At 36.0% G+C, this 20,617-nt stretch overlaps 1 protein-coding gene across 6 annotated transcripts; it reads right to left on the minus strand.

The window, feature by feature from the left end:
• Positions 1–118: 118 nt before the first annotated feature.
• On the minus strand, positions 119–20,408 carry LOC106051091 (uridylate-specific endoribonuclease-like). 6 transcript variants are annotated; one of them, XM_056015306.1, is made up of 9 exons: positions 20,390–20,408; positions 18,181–18,288; positions 15,746–15,862; positions 12,404–12,520; positions 10,519–10,678; positions 9,677–9,876; positions 7,372–7,601; positions 4,708–4,914; positions 119–888 (listed from the first exon to the last, which is right to left on the minus strand). In XM_056015306.1, the coding sequence occupies exons 2-9, from the start codon at positions 18,251–18,253 to the stop codon at positions 589–591; spliced, it is 1,404 nt and encodes a 467-aa protein (XP_055871281.1). In that variant the 5' UTR covers positions 18,254–18,288; positions 20,390–20,408; the 3' UTR covers positions 119–588. The 6 variants fall into 6 exon arrangements, with proteins under 6 accessions (XP_055871281.1, XP_055871282.1, XP_055871284.1 ...); XM_056015307.1 differs by lacking the exon at positions 20,390–20,408 and adding an exon at positions 18,431–18,485; XM_056015309.1 differs by lacking the exons at positions 15,746–15,862; positions 20,390–20,408 and adding an exon at positions 18,431–18,481.
• Between the last annotated feature and the right edge of the window lie 209 nt (positions 20,409–20,617).

The following is a 20,617-nucleotide window of genomic DNA, read 5'->3' on the forward strand; positions in this document are numbered from 1 at the left end:
GATTTTACATGTGATGCTGGTAAGTGATACTGGTCTGTAGTTTCCTGGGTCAGATTATAAAGATATTATGTAGCTTTATTTATAAAATCAACAAAAACAATTTTCTAAACAAAATGTATAAATATAAATCTTGACTTTTATTGCTGTCAGGACATTTTTTTTTAAACAAAAATTTCATTTCTACATCAAAAAGTGTCTTAAATAAATAATTAAAAGTAACTACTGCAGACACTTACAAGGCAATGGCTATTTAGATTTATGAGTAGCTTGAGATTGTGCTGTTGTTTTAATAACAGAAAATCTAAATCACTGTATACGTCATTTCTGATACACAAAGACAACCAGAACTGAGGAGTTTGTTTATTTAAAAGTGATTTACTTGAAACTTTTTTTTGTCTTCGTTAATTTGTTCGAACCATTCTTTTATTTTAAAATTTCAAAATGAAATCGTGTTGTTTCTAGTCCTGCTGTTGATGTATAGATCTTGATGTTGACTCATTGCCACTACTCTGACCAGACGCTGTGCTGGCTATATTTGAAACTATGGCTGTAGTTAGGTTCTATGACTGTGATATTGCTCTTCATACCTTAAACACGTTTTATTTTATTTTTTGTTTGGACTTTTCCGTTTCTAATTTTAGCATCGTCTGGTTCAAAACCTGATGATGAGTTTCTATGATTAGCCAGTTCGTCAACTTTGTGGGGTGTTAGAAGTTGATTGCCGACCTTTTTCTTTCTCCGCTTACTGTCTTTTCTTTTCTTTGACCTGTTTGGTTTGTGAATAGGAGAGTCGGCAGTGTGGCTGCTGGACTGGACATTTTGTTCTGTTGTTACTTCTGGGCCACGGCCTGAAGGTGCGACTGTTCCATGAATTTTTCTTTCAGATGCCTGAGAAACAAAATGGAGTAATATACATCTCTCATGTCATTGAACATACATCTCTCATGTCATTTAATATACATCTCTCATGTCATTTAATATTCATCTCTCATGTCATTTAATATTCATCTCTCATGTCATTTAATATTCATCTCTCATGTCATTTAATATTCATCTCTCATGTCATTTAATATTCATCTCTCATGTCATTTAATATGCATCTCTCATGTCATTTAATATTCATCTCTCATGTCATTTAATATTCATCTCTCATGTCATTTAATATACATCTCTCATGTCATTTATTATACATCTCTCATGTTATTTCAATTTCATAAGTGCTACTTGGAGAAACATGCAATGGCATTAGAGGTAATGTAGTTTTATACATTTCAAATATTTCTTTTAAAATCAAGATTATTACGTCTTAGACCAAACCTCCTGCAGATGGTAGGAAATGACAGTGGGCAGGGTTTGAACCCAGAAACAATCATGATGAAATTCCAAAGCGCAATCGACCATGACCAGTTAGACATCCAAGCTGCATGTTCTATAAATTAATGAACCGGGCACATCAAAACAGAAAACCTGGCCATGATTAACTCATGTCTTAACATCAGAAACACTTATACATAGAAATAGTATAAACATTTAATAAACTAAGATATGAAAAGAAAATTCAGCTTACGCCTGTTGTTCAGAAAAAAAAAAAAAAAAAATTGCGGCGAAGACAACAAATTTTCTTTTTGTTTATAATACAGTCTGATCATACACTTTTTTAAAGAGAGTGCTAATAAATGAGAAGAACTGCACCATTCAAGAATGTATAACTTGAAATAAACTTAGTAGAAACAAGGGCAAAGAAAAAGGAACATTAGCTCTATTTTTTTTTTTCAATTTAACAAAAAAAAAAAAAAAACTTTGTGAAGACAAAAAAAAATATTACAGACAAGGACCAGGTAGTAAACTATAATTTACAAATAGAAAAACAAAAGGTATTGAAATACTCAGAAAGACATGAAGGTAGAAGCACATTTCTTATTTCATATGCTAGGACAAATTCATACATGTACTCCTTCTTCCCTAGTGCTATTAATGCATGGAATGGGTTGCCTGAGCGAGCCAGGAAAATCAAACTTTTAGGAGAGTTTTAGACATTACTTTACATGCATGACTAAATTGACACATGAAAATTATCTTCTTTTTTGAAGTTACATCAGTAATATATAAGTAATTTTTTTATTTTTTTTTGATAATCTATTTGCAAAGTTGCCAAAAAGAAATCTCAATGATGCAAAAAATAATCTTCCTGTTGAGGTCTCATTTTCAATGGCTGCTCTCATGTATACCACACAAACTAGACTTTCGCAGGCAGCTCTACTACTGGAATGGTTTCTATCAAATGACACATGAACCTAAAACTGCACTACAGCATCAAGCCTTATGGAACTTTAAAATAAGAGTGCACTTCTATTCATTTAAAATGATTCATAACATTCATAACATAACATTCATAACATAACCTTCATAACATAACATTCATAACATAACCTTCATAACATAACATTCATAACATAACCTTCATAACATAGCATTCATAACATAACCTTCATAACATAACATTCATAACATAACCTTCATAACATAACATTCATAACATAACCTTCATAACATAACATTCATAACATAACCTTCATAACATAACATTCATAACATAACATTCATAACATAACCTTCATAACATAGCATTCATAACATAACCTTCATAACATAACATTCATAACATAACCTTCATAACATAGCATTCATAACATAACATTCATAACATAACATTCATAACATAACATTCATAACATAACATTCACAGACTAGACTGAGACAGTGACTCGTTAAGTTTAACATGTAGAATATAGGTCTTTTCTTAATCTTAATCCATTTGATTACAAATCTAATAGACAAATAAAACAAAACTTAACATATATATATATATATATGGCTGCCTGGTCGTGCGGTTTGCACGTTGGACTGTCATTCAGATTTATCGATGGTCCCGGGTTCAAACCCTGCCCGCTTCCATCCCCCGTCGTCCTGCGGGAGGTTTGGACTAGGAAATAATTATCTTCAACTCTGAAGGAACATCCGAAACATGTAAAACATTTTACAAACATTTTATATATATATGTTAAGTTTTGTGTATGTATGTATGTATGTATATATATATATAGTCGAGTCCAAAGTCTAAGAAACAGTTTAGTATTTCATGTGGCTATGCAGCCCCGGCTGCGACCTACATATTTTGTTACATCCAGTGCTGACATAACCATTGTACAATAAAAAGAAAAAAAATGCTTTAGAAAGTTTGTTGCTTGTTGTTTTGTTTTTTTTAAAGAAATTTTTTTTTTTGCAATTAGATATCTGCAGAATTTTCACCACCGGTAAATCAAATTTATGTTTAGATTTAGATGCAAACATGAAAGCGTTAAGTAATATTTTCATATGGATATATAGATAATATAAAGATATATTTATTATATATATATATGCATACTTTTTCAAAAGAAATATGTTATTCTTGTTGGTACTACAATGCATATACTTATGGGCACCAAATGATATGATATTATTATATAGTATTGTGTGATCAGTTCAAACACAGTGTTTTGTTGAACAGTTTTACATTTTGATGAGAGTATGTTGCAGTACAAATATTTTTGTGGTTTGAATAATACAGGGTGGAGCATAGAGATCTCCCAGATTTGGAGGGGGCACCGTATGGGCTGTAGTGGCAGTGGGGCACCGTATGGGCTGTAGTGGCATTGGGGCACTGTATGGGCTATAGTGGCGGTGGGGCACTGTATGGGCTGTAGTGGCAGTGGGGCACCATATGGGCTGTAGTGGCAGTGGGGCATCATATGGGCTGTGGTGGCAGTGGGGCACCATATGGGCTGTAGTGGTGGTGGGGCACCGCATGGGCTGTAGTAGCAGTGGGGCACCATATGGGCTATAGTGGCAGTGGGGCACCATATGGGCTATAGTGGCAGTGGGGCACTGTATGGGCTGAAGTGGCAGTTGGGTACCACATGGGCTATAGTGGCACCATATGGGCTGTAGTGGCAGTGGGGCACCGTACGGGCTGTAGTGGCAGTGGGGCACCGTATGGGCTATAGTGGCAGTGGGGCACTGTATGGGCTGAAGTGGCAGTTGGGCACCACATGGGCTATAGTGGCACCATATGGGCTGTAGTGGCAGTGGGGCACCGTACGGGCTGTAGTGGCAGTGGAAAGGTGGGACAGGCTTCATTCCTTAGGCTTGGCTCTACCACTTTCAATCCTTACAACATTTTGTCTTTCATTTTCCCAAGCCATCTTGGAATTGGACAGGTGAACATCCGTGACTTTGTTTAAAGCATTTAATGAAAACAAACTACCTGTAATAGCGACTCTTTGCACTCAGTCGAATGTAGCTGTACCAAACCAGAAAACAATCTTGAAAAACCCATTAAAACAAAACAGTTGTTTTTTTATATACTTTTTAAAACTTGAAGCATTGGTTTCTAGATAGTTGGGTTCTCTTGATGTGGGAGATCTTTATGCCCTACCCTGTATAAAGCTGTGCATAATGGTCATAGGCAAGAATTTACTTATTTTGATTTGCATAAAATACATTATACTGGACAGTGAAGAAAACAGTGATGGATGTACACATTATCAAACACATGCAACAATTTGGTGTCAGAAAGAACAAATAAAACATGCTGTCCATGCTGTACATTATGGCTTTTTATTAAATTATCATGCAGTGTACATTAATTACAGTTTACGGGCTTACGTAGGCTGTGGCTATATGACCATCTTTACTGTAGGACATAATGGTTACTGGAATGTTATTCAAGCTGATCTGGCAGGCCTTGCCAGGGTTGGTGAGGAAACAAAGGGAGTAGACAGCGATTTCAAACTCCGGGCTGACGCCAATGAAGAAGCTGCCCATGGTTTTGACACGGTTGGCCCAAGAGAAAGCAGCACCAACTATTTCTGGCTGGAAAGTAAGAAAAACGTAAATCAAAACTCAAATGATTAAGGTAGACATTAATCAAAACTCAAATGATTAAGGTAGACATTAATCAAAACTCAAATGATTAAGGTAGACATTAATCAAAACTCAAATGATTAAGGTAGACATTAATCAAAACTCAAATGATTAAGGTAGACATTAATCAAAACTCAAATGATTAAGGTAGACATTAATCAAAACTCAAATGATTAAGGTAGACATTAATCAAAACTCAAATGATTAAGAAAGACATAAAGCTGTTGAAATGCATACATGGAGGCACTGTGGCTGAGGGGTAAAGCGTTCAGCTTCTGAACCAGTGGTCCCGGATCTGAACCCTAGTGAAGACTGGGATTTTTTTATTTAGAGATCTTTGCACGTCTCTGAGTCCACCCAGCTCTAATGGACACCTGATATTACTTGGGGAAAAGTAAAGGTGGTTGGTTGTTGTGCTGACCACATTACACCTTGTTAACGGTGGGTCACAGAAACAGATGACTGTTACATTTATATGTGCATTTATGTTTATGTATGTTGTGTGTGTGTGTGTTTGTTTTCTTGTAGTCTACCTTGTTCTATTGTTCAGTATGTTCACCTGTTCACGGTTTACTCTTAAGTGTGTCAGTAGTGTGTGTAGTCACTGTGTATTAGTCTCTGCTGGTTGTTCTCTCCTTGTTTCATGTTAATAAAAATGGAGTGTAACTTTTAAACATCAGTATTGTTAGTGTATTGTGATAATATAACAATGACCTTTACATCATCTGCCCTATAGATTGCAAGGTCTAAAATGGGAAACAATGCATAATTTTGACAATACAGGCAGTAAAGGCTTGATTGGGCTGGGCGAAACAAATTGAAACCAGCAGACAGTATGATAGCAGAACTCAGTCCCAGTTCAAAAGCTAAGGTGCTCTAAACCACACTTCAGAAAGGACTTATTGAAGAAAAACTTTATGAGATGAAAGATAATACATAATCAAAGCCTCTTTAAGAAAAAAACAAACAAAAAACTTAGGCAAAAAAATAGCCACTGGTAGATAAATATTATGGAGTTATGCATGTTTCCGCAGTAACGAGGGGAGGAGAGGTTGGGTTGTGTAGGATGGAGAGTTGCTGATGAAATCAGGAGGTGGTCTGGAATAATGGAAGCAAATAAAAGTTTCCCTTTTCCCTTGCGCTCTATAGGGCAACTTTTTATTTGGACTATGGTTAACAAGCAGGGAGTCATGTGACCAGCACAACAACCAACTTCCTTTACTTTCCCCAACTAAAAACTAAAGTCAGGTACCCATTGGAGCTGGGTGGACTCAGGGGCGCCCTAAATATCCTGAAATTCAAAATCCCAGTTGTCACAAAGATTCGAACCCAGGACCCCAGGTTCGGAAGCTAAGTGTTTGACCACTGTGCCCACAGGTGAACAAAAGACAGCATAAAAACTGGACAGGAGACTAAGCAAGATATTTGAGGCAGTAAAGATGTGTAGTTTTAGTGAGTTCTATTTTGTTTTGACTGTCATTTCACTTCTTTGTACATACATCTACTTTCAAGTTGACTCTATGAATAGTCATAAATAAAAGTTACATTCCAGTTTTAAAGAGATGTCTGTCCAAATTTATTTCAAGTTAAGCAATAAGAATTGAATACACATGCATCAGTTTAGCTGCAACAACTGCTTAAGTTGGAGTTACTAATCAACCAGAGAGTAACAAACAATGTGTAATGATATTAATTGTCAATCATTGATTAAATTTATTTTTTTTATTTAATGACTTTTAGATATTCCTTCAGAAATGAAGATTATAACATTCTAAGGTAAAATTCACAGCAGGATGTCAGGGGGTGGGAGTAGCAGGCAAAATTTAAACTCAGGACAATTGTAACAACAGCCCAAAGAGTATACCACATGAATTGCTATTTCAAGATCTAATAACAGAATTTGATTTCTTAAAGTAAATGACACAATTTAGTGAAACTAAAGGTCAAGATTAGGCTACCGGTACTTTAAAAAATTCTATGAGGGTTCTAAAAATGATAATTTTACATCAAATGCCATTTAGGCTTGAAAGAAATGTATAAACTAATCTAAAGTATATTATATTTTTATTTACCAAGAGACATTTCAAACTTAAAGGTGATCTTTCAACAGGGCTTGCTTTCCTTCAGGGAACAGTACCAGGAAAAAGAAGAAGAGTGATGGGAAGACAACAGAAACCAATGGATGAGCCTGTCATTGCAAGAGATTCTAATCCAGGCATAGGACAGAGAGGAATGGAGAAAGGTGGTGGACAGATCAAGTGTGGTGCTGCAACAGTCCAACAGGCTAAGAGATAGGGGATGAAGCTTTCATAATAAAAGTAATATGCTGTCTGATTATGTGGAATTTTTATTGTCATCACAGTCTTGAGTTTGAAACTTATAAAACAAAATCACAGATAGACTTACATTAGCTTTTTTCACATATCCAAAGTAGTTCAGGGTACCAGCCTTTTCTTTCTCGTAGAAAGAAACCCAGTTGTGGAATCCATTGACCGTGTTACCATCTTTATACTCTCCGACCATCATGTGCTCAAACCCTGAGGTATCTGGGGTAGTGCCAGTTCCACTGCGGGAATAAAAGTCGAACCATAGTTTCTTAAGAGTTGTCTTCAGTTCACTTTGGCTATGCACGATGCCTGGCAATACACAAATTTAATATTAAATCAATGCTTGAGATTTCTTCAGGGGAACCTTGTTGCGATTGGCTAGTAATGAAAAATATTGAGCTATTATGGCTGTCAAGAAACAATATTGATATCAAACGTTTCATGATATTTTAACAATGAGGAGCAACTCTTTATTTTTCTTTGCACGTTATGTTAACATACTGATTTAGGAGCCAGTCGATTGCATTTGCCCCTTCTCCTGTTAGTGGTAATAGTTCCTCAAGCTCAAAATTTGAACCACATATGAAGGCCAGGAGTTGGACTGGTTGTCAGGGGCTATTTGAGACACCTGCCATTGGAAGTATTTTATAGGTAATGATGAGCTTATAACCATTACAACTTCCGAGTTAACTTTAGGACAATCTAAAATAGTTATTTCGCTGTGTCGATAATAGCACTTTTGTATGAAATTTTCCATTAAAAAATGTTTGAAGGTCCATAGTAGGCCAAAACAAAAATATTTAAGAACAAGGGAAAAATTAGGTGACAACATAATAAATATACACAAAATAACAACAAATAATACAATTTAATATTTGTTTAATATACTAGATTACTCTTCTATAACATGAAAAAAAATGTTTTCTATTTTTATAATAACTAAAAACATTTTTTTTAAATTTGCACAACACCAAGGCACAGTGCATTTATAAACAGATAAATTGGTGCTTGCAAATAGAGTCTAGTTTTGTGACCTAAGTTATTTAGAGTCTAGTTTTGTGACCTAAGTTATTTAGAGTCTAGTTTTGTGACCTAAGTTATTTAGAGTCTAGTTTTGTGACCTAAGTTATTTAGAGTCTAGTTTTGTGACCTAAGTTATTTAGAGTCTAGTTTTATGACCTAAGTTAGATGAAAAAATAAACCTAATTATCATCACACTCATTCATTAGAAAATCTCACAACGTGCAAGTTGCAATGTGATTATGTACACTCTAAATATCAGCCATAGCACAGAGTAATAGATACTATTAAATAGGCTTAAATGACTGCCTGGTCATGTGGTATGCACATCGAACTAAAACCTCCTTCCTTCTCTCCCCTGCCATCTTGCAAGCAGAAAGTTTGAGTTAGGATGGAATAATCTTCAATAAGTCAAGTCAATTCTAATGCCAATTAATTTCAAACTTTTAAGACTTGCTGGATAAGATAGAATGTGTATAAGTGCCATATAAATAAACAAAATAGTCGATGGTGCATTTTATTCTAGGATATTCAAGGCTAAGGTCCTAAAACTGCAGCTGGTTAGCAGAATAAATGCTAATAACTTACTGAAATCATAAAATACAGTCAGATATTGCTGTTTTGAATTCCCTTAAAGAATAAGAGAGTTAACTTCCCATTCTTCTTATTAGTAAAAGTTTCCCTTTTTCAGACCTTATCTTATCTTATCTTATATAATACAGACGTTACTTCAAAAAAGAAGATGATTACGTCCTACGCATCATGCATTTAGTCATGCATATTAACCAATGACTTAAACTCTGCCAAGTCACTGGTTTTCCTGGCTAGCTCAGGCAACCCATTCCATGCTCTAATAGCACTAGGGAAGAAGGAGTATTTGTACAAATTTGTCCTAGCATATGGGACGAGGAATGTGCCTTTATCTTTGTGTCTTTCAGAGTAATTTATTAAATTTTGTTTTTGTATTTGAAGATTATGGTTCAGTGTTTTATGTATGATTGCTACTTTACTTTTGAACCTTCTGTCATGAAGGCTTTCCAAATTTAGTGATTTTACTAAAGGTGTTACTCTAGTCAAATGTGAATATTCTATAGGGCAGATAATTCTAAGGTCATCTGTTTCTTTGGCCAACATTTAACCAGCAGGGCATCATGTGGCCAGCAGTCAGGTACCAATTAGAGTTGGGTGGACCCAGGAGTGCCCTAAAAATCTCAAAATTCGAAATCCCAGTCTTCACCGAGATTTGAACCCAGGACCTCAGGTTCGAAAGCACAGTGCTAAACCAATCAGCCACAGCAACCTCCTAGTGTTATGGAATTTTCAGATCAAGATCAAGGTTTACCACACAAAACAGTGTTATCTACCTTTGCATTGGAGAAACTTAAGGAGACTGGCCATGACTCTGGTAGCCAAGATGGCATCCAAGAAGGCATTGTCTTCATTAAGCTCTTGAGTGGTGGCGGTTTCCCTGTTGCCTTTTGTAGGGTCATAGTTGTTGAACAGATCACTGAGAAGTTTGTATGTGCCAGTGCCCAGCTTGGCCTCATTCACATGAGTGAAAAACCTATGAAAAAAAAATAAATGGCAAGATTTTGAAATGTAAGTTATCTAAGACTATGAAAATTATTTTTTTTTTGTAAAATATTTTACATGTTTCTTCAGAGTTGAAGATAATCTACTTCTTAGTCCAAATCTTCAGCAGGACGCAGGGGGGTGGCAGCAGACAGGATATAAAAACTGGGACCGTGAGACAGCCAAACGACAGTCCAACGCGCATACAGCACAAACAGACAGACTTGTATTAATCCAGCCAATCTGTCATGAATGGTTCCACGCTACAGGTCACTAAGGTCCGACAGTATACATATACCTGTAAGTGTTTCATATAAAGCTTGCCTTAAGATTAAAGAGGAGTGTGTGTATTTCAGGTAGACTTCATATTTCGCCACATCCAGCGAAAACATAATCATTGTCTGCCAAGGAGTTGGTTTAGGTTCTCTTTCCACTGACTTTGTTTGTTCTCAGCAGTAGATTTCCTTTCGGTCTGAAATGTGTATACTACTGCCTTTGTAAGAAATCTTAAGCTGTCTCGTTGGTAAGTCGCCTGCTGCCAGGTACTCTCTTCTATGTCATTTAAAAGCAAGGCACCTAAGTCTTTAACTATGAACCATGTGGAAATAACGTTTTCTAAAAAAAAAAAACTTACTTTCCACTGGATCTGTCACTAGTTGTACCATCTGCAACCTGAGTCTGGTAGTTGACAGTAATGTCAGCACCTGACAGTCTGTTGACATCATTGGCCCAAAGCTCATTGGAAACAGCTGTGAGAGATTGACAAGTTGCAGAACTTGGTGCTACTGTTGTTCCTAAAAAGTATTGAAAGCAAAAAATTTAGAATCATTTATTTATTTTTTGTCATTAAAGAAAAAACCACAAATGGCTCAAAGAAAGGGAAAAAGTCCTCGAACAAAATAGAAAAGACACTAGGACTTGTGGCTAAGGAGATCTATTCTTGACAACCAAAATTTGTCGATGAGTGATTTTCCAGTGAACAATTTGTCATGAGAGCCATTCGTCATGAATCAATTGTCTGTGAACAAAATGTTGGCGAATGATATGTCTGGTGAATGAATTGTTGGGTGAATCCAGCTGGGATAATGCTTTGCAGGTAAAGGAATAAAAAAAAACATTTTCTCTAGTCAATGACTATTACATGGGGATATGATATATATTGTTTACAACAGATACATGTTTACTATAGAAGAACAAAGATCTTAAAATTAGTGCATAAAAGAAATAGTTGGTAAACAATCTTGTAAAATAAACTATAAAAAAAAATATAAAAAAAATTATTTACTTATTTACTAAAGAAAAATATGAAAATGTTGTAGCAGATAGATTTACATTGATAAACAGTTAGCAGGTAGATTGTTTCAAGCACCAAGTGTAAAACAATTATAAAAATTTTTAAATAAATTTGAAGAAAAAAAAAAAATGTGAAAGAAAGTAAAATACAAATGGGCTTTAGATGTGTCCCTAAATAAAAAAATTTTTTGACCCAAAAACAAAAGTGTATTTATTAATTTTTCACTAAGAGTTAACAGTTAAAAGTAAGAATAAGTTACAATGTTATAGGATTTTTATTTTTTTATTTTTAGGTCAACAATTACATTTAGTATATGTGTATGAAGTATTTATGTATATATCTACATTGAACTATTTTTTTAATGCTTCTATTTAGTATAAATATAAATCTCATTGCAGGCCAATGGGAAAGAAACAGTGGGAAAGAGGAGAGATGAGCACCAAAGGACAGCACGGAAACCTTCTCCCAGACACCCCTCCACCCCAATGGCCCACAAGAAGAGACAGTCGCATGCGCTCAGAGAATTCTATGAGCATGTAGGACGTAATGTTATTCTTTTTTTGAAGTAATGTCTATATTTTATAAGATAAGATAAGATCTAGATACAAATGCTATTAAAAAAGTATTTATTGATAATAGTCCTGACACAGGGCAAAGATTTTATCCTTATACTTTATTAAGCCACAAAGATGATGAATTTTGTCTGCACTTGGAGTCAAAGTAGAAAATAATTGGTATTTCCTAAATGAGTGATCACAGTATTCATTATTTCCTATCAAGAAATTCATTGGCAGTTAAAATCTTTAGAGAAATTTCCTTATTAAAAGTAGAAAGTTTTAAGGCTTCTTAATAAAGGTGATGATAATTAATATACAATTTGATTTTCAGATCATTTTATTTATGAATCAAAATTATATTAAAACTAACACGTTTTACAAGCCAAATTTGATTTATTAAATAGAACGGTAAAAAAAAATTAAAAAATTCACTATTACAGACAAAAATTTAAAAGTCAGAAGCTGAAAATGAAATAATAGTGTAGTAGTGTTAACATTTATATATTGTCCAGTACACTTACATGATAAAACTCAAACCATTGGCCAGTATAGATAATTAATCCCATCACAAGAAGTTGTATTGAGTAAATAATTTAAAAACATTAATTGACCTTAATCGGCTCCCGTCACCAAAGCTATTTAGAAGTTTGCCCAGTTATCTCTCTTACCTCCGGCACAGAGTGCAGTATAGTCGGAGCAGCAATCGTTAAAACGAAGGCAAGCACTGTTACACTGACATATTTTAGATGCATCATGGGCAGCATTACAGCGGTTATGACAAGTATCTACAGATAGTACAATGTCACTGTCTTTTAAATCATTATTTATCCAGCAATATGTACATAATTTGACACCAATCAATGCACAAATAGCGATTAGACAAGAGACTGTAAAAAACTGCACTGAATACACTGCCAACCTAGTCTCTTTCTTTGCTTCGATCATGAAGATTTTAGAAATAATGCTGAATCTGTTCATTAAAGGCTATTATAGGATTAATTCCAACTGAGCACAGGACTAGACAAGATTTAGACACTTAATCATAATTGATATTTAGCTACTTACTGATCAATGATATTCTTAAAACAGAATTATTATAAAATAAACTTGGGACTATTCTCTCTGGGACTGTGCTTAAAATATAAAGTTCCCTGGATAAATGGCTAGATTTTAAACCGAAATGGTGAGTATTAAAGGCCTACTAATTGCATTTTTTATTACTTATAAAATATCTAGATCTATTATCTCTGGATTATTGCTGGCGCAAATATTACAACTTACTATCATAAAAAATACTGAAATATTGTCCTGAATTTGTTTGGGCCCCCACGAGGACCTGCTGACCACTATCAAAGATAAGATGCAAACTAAATTTTATGGCCATTTCACAAGGTCCTCAGGGCTTGTAAAAAAAAAAAAAAAAAAAAAAAAAAAGGCTGAAAGAGAAAGTGATTGGGAAGACATCATAAAAGAATGGACGGGCCTGTCATGAAAATAGGATTTTCTGGAAGGCAAAATTAAAACTCTAAAAGACTTAGATCTAGATCTAGATGAATGGAGAAAGCCAGGTGAAAGGTGATAGACAGAAATTAGATCATGTGTGGTGCCCCAACGGTTTAACAACAGAATAAGTCTAAGGCCTAAGGCTAAGGCTAAGGCCGCACTTAGGCTAAGGGCAAGGGATGAACTTTGGTGACTCGGATATTATCATGAGTCCTGAGTCAGTGAAGCCTGTGAAGGCAAGGTGGTAAAGTCAGACAAAGATCAAGGTCAAGACATAGTGTCACATAGATCTAGTGACAATCTAGTCACATACTCAATGATACTCTGATTACTCACATACTTTCTAAATTTATGTCTATACTGTCTATACTATACTATAGTCATATAGATCTATATAGATCTAGTCAATAATAGTCTATAGTATGTGACTATGTCTAATGATAATGTCAATAATGTCAGTATCGTGAGTATGATACTCAGTATGTGACTATGTGTCTATCATATACTCTAGTCTGTCATGATAATGATGATGATAGTTTCATAGTAATAATAGTATCATAGTATCAAAGTTAAAATTATAATAGATCTATTTAACTATGCTTCTGTTATTTTCCCCTTTAATTTTCAAAAATATTTCTGTACATTCTAGATCTAAGTATTTTAAATCTTAATGATTACTGAATAAACAATTTGATCTAGATTCTAGATCTACATCTAGATATACGATATAGTGACCTAGATCTAGTGTAACTGTGTATGATCTTCCATTTGTTTACACCTGACTAGTCTACATGGCAAATAATGTACTTTTAATCACGTGATCAAAGAATTTTTATTCGCCTTTTAACATGCAGCCTGCATGATTAAAAACTTAATAGGAGCGTTTGCGCAGAATTTAACACATAAAAACCATGTAAAATAAATAAACGAATGCGTATTCTACATAATTTAAAGGGAAGTGAAATCATATAAACGTTTTTTTTTTCAACTACGGCTAAAACTATACAATTAATTGAGAAACTGGCGCAGAAACCAGCAAGCTTCGGGCAGGAAGGGCTCGTAGGACATAGCTGGCTACCTCCTAGGAGAAGGAAAACTCTGAAATCACATCTCAGCTACCTAACATGAGAAGGTCTTCGGGTGTCAACGATGAGGAGCCGGCTACTATAAGGCAGCTTGCAGGACATAGTGCTACACGCCTTGCAGAACTTTCGTTGAGAAAGGCGAAATTGCTATTTTCTGACCATAGCTAATGCCCAGGCAGTCATCTGATTTTTACGATATGATCCATGGTCGTTTCACGACTCAAGGAGGCCTTATACATAGGCCTACATACATAGTATACATTATGAAAGACTTATCTAATAGTACTCTTGACTTGAATAAATGTTTGCTACTTTTAAATTAGGCTACATGAATCTACTTTCCAACCCAGCTAAAAGTCACTCAAATGATGTCTTTTAGGCCTACTGTCTTTGAAAACACGATTTTCGGAAGCAGGTTAAAAAAAAAAGGTTCATTCGACTTTGTCTTATCTTGTATCTGTAAAAATAGGTTAACTAGAGTAGCATTCCTGAAATAGTATCGATTGTGCTGTTCTATTTTTTTTTTTTTAAAGCCTAATCTAATTTTAAAAGTATGTTTCGTTTAGGAATTTTAATTTGGTGCTGTTGTTTTTTCAGTTATCTTAATTGCTAGAATTGTGTATAATGAATTTTTTTTCACTTATGGTGTGTTATGGGTGTCAAGTGACCAGCGCAAGGACCACCAACCATTACTTTTCCCCATTAGAGCTGGATGGACTCACGGGCGCCCAAAGATCCAGAAATAAAAAAAATCCCAGGATTCGAACCCGGGACCCTCGGGTCAGAAGCTAAGCACTTTATCGCTCAGCCACAGCACCTCTCTAAACTTATCTAGTCACATCCCATCTAGTTACTCGTCTTAAGAAAAACGATCGCTGAAGGTCTGTTCTAAAGTAAAATAAAGTTACCCTTTCAGACTTTGCGCTCTATATCTATATATAGGTCATCTGTCTCTTTGGCCAACGTTTAACGAGCAGGGTGTCATGTAGCCAGCGCAACGACCAACCACCTCTACTTTTCCCAACCAAAGTCAGGTAACTATCAAAGTTGGATCAACTTAGGGGCGCCGTAACTATCCCGAAATTCAAAACGCCAAGTCTTTATCAAGATTCGAACCCATGAACTCTGGTTTCGAAGCGAAGGGCTTAACCACTCAACCACCTCACGACACGAGATCAATTGGCTAGGTCACAAATGATTTTCACTTTGTTCACCTCCGGAGAATACTTTCACACCTTCTGACACCAATAATTGTAATTTCATTTTGCCCGATGTTGTCTAGCATGAAGGAAACGAACAAAAAAAAAAGTTAAAAATGTGTACAACACTAGTTGTGATGGCTAATGAAATATTAAAAAGTGATAGTTGTGTGTCTGTGTTTGTAGGGGTGGGGTGATTGTGGTTAGGATTAAACGGACTGACCTTCGACACAAAGCGAGTGGTAGTCAGAACAACAGTCATTGTATCGGAGACAAGCCGTGTTACACTGGCACACTTTGGTGGAGTCCACGGCGCTGTTGCAACGCCCCTGGCATGAACCTACACAAGAATATAACGAATCAAACTCAGCAGCACCGCGCTGTTGCAACGCCCCTGTCATGAACTTACACAAGAATATAACGAGACATACTCAGCAGCACCGCGCTGTTGCAACGCCCCTGTCATGAACCTACACAAGAATATAACGAATCAAACTCAGCAGCACCGCGCTGTTGCAACGCCCCTGTCATGAACCTACACAAGAATATAACGAATCAAACTCAGCAGCACCGCGCTGTTGCAACGCCCCTGTCATGAACCTACACAAGAATATAACGAATCAAACTCAGCAGCACCGCGCTGTTGCAACGCCCCTGTCATGAACCTACACAAGAATATAACGAATCAAACTCAGCAGCACCGCGCTGTTGCAACGCCCCTGTCATGAACCTACACAAGAATATAACGAATCAAATTCAGCAGCACCGCGTTGTTGCTGTTGTTATTTTGTATTCAGGCTTTATGTTTGGATCTACCCCCCCCCCCCCCCCCCAGGCTAGGCTTCTTATCACCAGCGCTTCTCGTAGGAAAAAACCGTTAGAGGAAGAGACGGTTAGGTCAATATGGAACCAAAGATGTCCCAATGGGGTTCCGAATTAAACCGATTTCATTGCATTGGTGGGGACGGAAGAGATCCCCAACAAACCTGTCACAATCCATACGCCGTTCATCAAGGGGCCGTTTTACGTAGGATGTGGTTAAGACAATTTGGAGGTTCCCCGGTGTGATCGACCTTCGGCATCGCCGCTAGACCCGAGTGTCTTGGGATGAGAGCCATAGGAAACAGGGATTGTAAAGAATTTATATCTGCTTGTATCCCTCCTAGACAGAACATTTAGACAAGCCCTAGGGGAGCTTCCATGGGCCTAGACTACTAGAGTTTCAGGAGACTTACGACCAAATACAAAACCGTATCTAGGCTATATCTTCTCCCTTCTACAGTACAGCATCTTTGTGTAGAGCAGTGTTTCTCAAACTGTTTACCGCTGAACCCTAGTGAATAGATATTCCACAAACTACTGGTGTAAAAAATAGAAGGCTGCCACGTCAATTAATCTCTCTAAAAAATTAGCAAAGTGTTCCGCTAGTTACTCAGAAATGTGCGAAGTGTTCCGTTATGGGAAAAGGTTTGGGAAACACTGTTTAGATTTTTCATTTTACTTCACACTAATCTACTTCTGTTTTGATAGAAAATTTTATAATTTTAGTAACATGTAATTCAGCGAGTTTATCGACGCGATTAACACGTAGGGATAAAATCATTCAAGATTAAACGTAGACCTGCATTGGTTTACTTCCAAATCAGGGCCGGCTTTTGATAATTGGAGGCCCTAGGCGAAGTGAATAGGGTGGCCCCAAATGAAAGAGAAAAACAAAAACACAAATTAAGGAGCTCTATGGCTCTATGTCTACTAGCCTAGCTCTAAGTCTCTACTATTATTGAAGGTTTATTCACAAATGTTTAGATCTTCTTGTTAGACTACATATGTTAGAGGACCAATGTTTCTTCATTTTGGTCAAATGTCGAAACCTTATACTTATAGTCTGGTGGTCAGGAAGGGTCTATGAAGCATGTTCGTGCTATCGGCGCCATATGAATTTGAACTTATTTAATTTGTTGTTTTAGATAAAAATACAGGAAGGTTTTTAATTCGTTGCGTATTTTGCGGTTTTATTATTTATTTTTTTTGTTTTTTTTCTATTTCATTTGGAACAACCCTATTCACTGCGCCAAGTGCCTCAACTTACTAAAGGCCGGCCCTGCTAAAGGTGGTCAGTTTGTGTGACCAGCGTAGCCTCCGTCCACACTCACTGTGACAACCGATTAAATTGGGATATTTGTGTCAGTATGTGTGTCGCTGCTATGAGATCTGAGTTAATTTGAGGTCTTTGGTTCGAATCCTCGTCGGACATTCTACTTCTGACATCTTTTTTTTTTTTTTAGGATACCTCAGCTTTTTAGCTTTGACTTCAGTTGTCGAGATGTTTATATCCTAGGAATCCTCGGGTTTTTGCCACTTCTGACATCTAATATATTGTTTGCTTTTCTGTAATGTAGGGCCACCCGAATTCTATCACATATAATGGTATATAATGTAGGTCAATGAAACAAATAAACTCAGATTTGCCTGCATAATAATCTTTGAAACTTATTCTTTTTATTATTTAATAAGCGATGTCTTGATATTTTTAGGGTAAATATTAAAATTTTAGAGGTTCACGAAAGAAATAAAAAAAATAATAATTTAAGAACTGTTCTAACTATAGCTCAGAGGAGACAACTCAAAGTAAATTTATAAAACAAACTGATGGCTTACCTCCCTCTATGAGAAACGCCTGTGACAAGGAGTATATGGCTTGCAGCAGAAGTAACAATAACTTGACATCCATCTTGTTTTATGCCTTTCCCGCCAAAGAAAATAAACCTGAAGTAAGATTAGGAATAATAAAAAAAAAAAAAAGGTCCAGTTAAAGCTGATAAAAATGGACCTTGTTTACTTAGTGACTTTATATACTATTTGTCTTATCTATTTTGAGTAATATTCTCATATTATTCTTTTCAATTACAATTTCTGGGCCTAGGAACATTTATGCAACAGCAGTGTAACAGAAGTGTTACGCTGTAACAGATCCATCTCAGCAATACGGATGAAGAAAATATTGGAGTCTCTTATCTATCCGAAAAAATCGTGAGAAACTGACCACGCGTAATCTTTTATTAGGCCTAAACACACACACACACACACACACACACACACACGCACGCACGCACACACACACACACACACACACACACACACACACACACACACACACCTACGCTCAAGTGTAGTAAATATTTTAATCTTCAAACATAACAGAAATACATAGACTCCACAATGAGGACAAATTTTATCCATTTATTTAATATCGCTTTATTCTAATCTAAAGTAAAAAAAAAAAAGTAAAGTTCCCATTTCAGACCTTTCGATCTATAGGGCTGAGGATGTAAAAGTCACCTGTTTATGTGGCCCACGGTTAACGAGGGTGTCATGTGGCCAGCACAATGACCAACCACCTTTACTTTTCCCCAACTAAAGTCAGGTACCCATTAGAGCTGTGTGGACTCTAAAAATCCAGAAATTTGAAATCTCAGTTTTCACCTAGATTCGAACACAGGAACCAAGGTTTGGAAGCCAAAACCACTTAGCGACCGATCCCCAATAGGCCTATTAAGGTGCATCAAAAAGGAAGATAGTATTTATTGGCTAGATTTAAAGGGAAAACTTGGGTGGCGGGGGTGACACCTACGCTAGTGACTCCACTGGCCTATATTAGGCTATATATTTCTAGTCTGTGCTGGATTAACGGGTATGTAGACTGTTCAGCCACTCAGAAACCTAACACCGAAGGGAGGCCACCACAAATTAAAAACTAAGCCTATTAAATATACAAACAAGGAAAAGTGAGATTAAGTGGACAAGTAGTTGCCTATTACTATAGTATCCTTTAAATTTATTACAAAACTTTTATCAACTCTCTTTGTTTGTCTGTCTAATAAAAGATTTGTATATTCTCGGCTCAAGCAGAAACTTCTGACAAATGTTCTTTGACATTGACAGGACATGAATCAATAAAAACAATTAACCAATTAGTCAATTAACTACTAGTAATTACTTATTTTGTTTGATACCAACAAAGGAAATTCATATTTCAGTATTCACTAATATGGTTACATATGTAGGGTTTTGTCCCATTCTATAATTGTTCACATTAATACTCCCACACCTATGTTTAGATATTTGAAATTTAAACAATTATAAATGCTAACAAGACAGAATCAATGAAAAATATACAAATTAGTGAATAAATTGTTGATAATTATTTCTAGAGACCCAACAAGGTAAATAACTTTAACATTATTGAGATGTATAGTTGTAAGTGCGAATATCTTCCCTTTAAATAGGCTTTGTTCTTTAAAGAAGGATTTTTTGTTTATTTTGCTTGTCAATATCTTCAAAAGAGACTAGGGGCTTCTGCAAAAGCCCTTCTAAGGGCCTCAACACGCTTAAACCCGGCACTATTTCCATAGGCATTAGAGCATTAAAATGTTTGCCTGAATCAACTAGAGATTAAGCTTTAGTTGACATGTACGATTAGAGCTAACACGTGACTGCTCTAAAAGGGGAGGGGCTTGTTATTGTTAGTTTGTAAGCTAAGTTATTTACTAAGTTTGTTGTTTGCCTGTTTTGGATGATCTTTAAGAAGCAATATTATTGCATCCTAGCCAAAAACATCAAAGAATACGGCTGGAAATGGCGGTGGGCAGGATTCGATCCCAGGACTATCGCGACGACAGTCCAGAACACATGCATCACAGCCAGTCAGCCTTTCGTTAAATTGTAGTTAAAGTGTATACTGTATACAAACTCTAAACTATAATACCAAACACAATAAATAATTTACGAATAGTTCATTGTAAAACATAATTTATTCTTTTCATTTATTAGTAATTAAAAGCTATATAGGTTTATATAGGCTATTTACCTTGTTCAGTCTTGCATATTCAATTTAAAAATTCTGCAAAAAGGACAAACTTAAGGGGGAAAAAAATCTAATACTTAACTCTAGTCAAAGTGCGCGCACCACTCAGCATGTGAGCTACTAACTGGACAGATCGAGGTGCATCCACCGCCATGTCTTCCGGCTGTCGACATCGTTGACGAAATTCGAAATTTCAATCATGAAAGAAAAAAAAAAGAATTCTAGGTTATA

The sequence above is a fragment of the Biomphalaria glabrata genome, chromosome 17, assembly GCF_947242115.1.
Source record: "Biomphalaria glabrata chromosome 17, xgBioGlab47.1, whole genome shotgun sequence".
Taxonomy (NCBI): Eukaryota; Metazoa; Mollusca; class Gastropoda; family Planorbidae; genus Biomphalaria; species Biomphalaria glabrata.

What these genes read in the sequence shown, in the direction of transcription:
- LOC106051091 (XM_056015306.1), bottom strand. Translation starts at nt 18,253, where the DNA reads ATGGATGTCAAGTTATTGTTACTTCTGCTGCAAGCCATATACTCCTTG. An exon ending in TAAGTTTCTCCAATGCAAAG is followed by an intron (nt 7,602 to 9,676) that starts GTAGATAACACT and finishes GTGTATTGCCAG; the next exon opens with GCATCGTGCATAGCCAAAGT. An exon ending in GATATGTGAAAAAAGCTAAT is followed by an intron (nt 4,915 to 7,371) that starts GTAAGTCTATCT and finishes CTTACTTTCCAG; the next exon opens with CCAGAAATAGTTGGTGCTGC.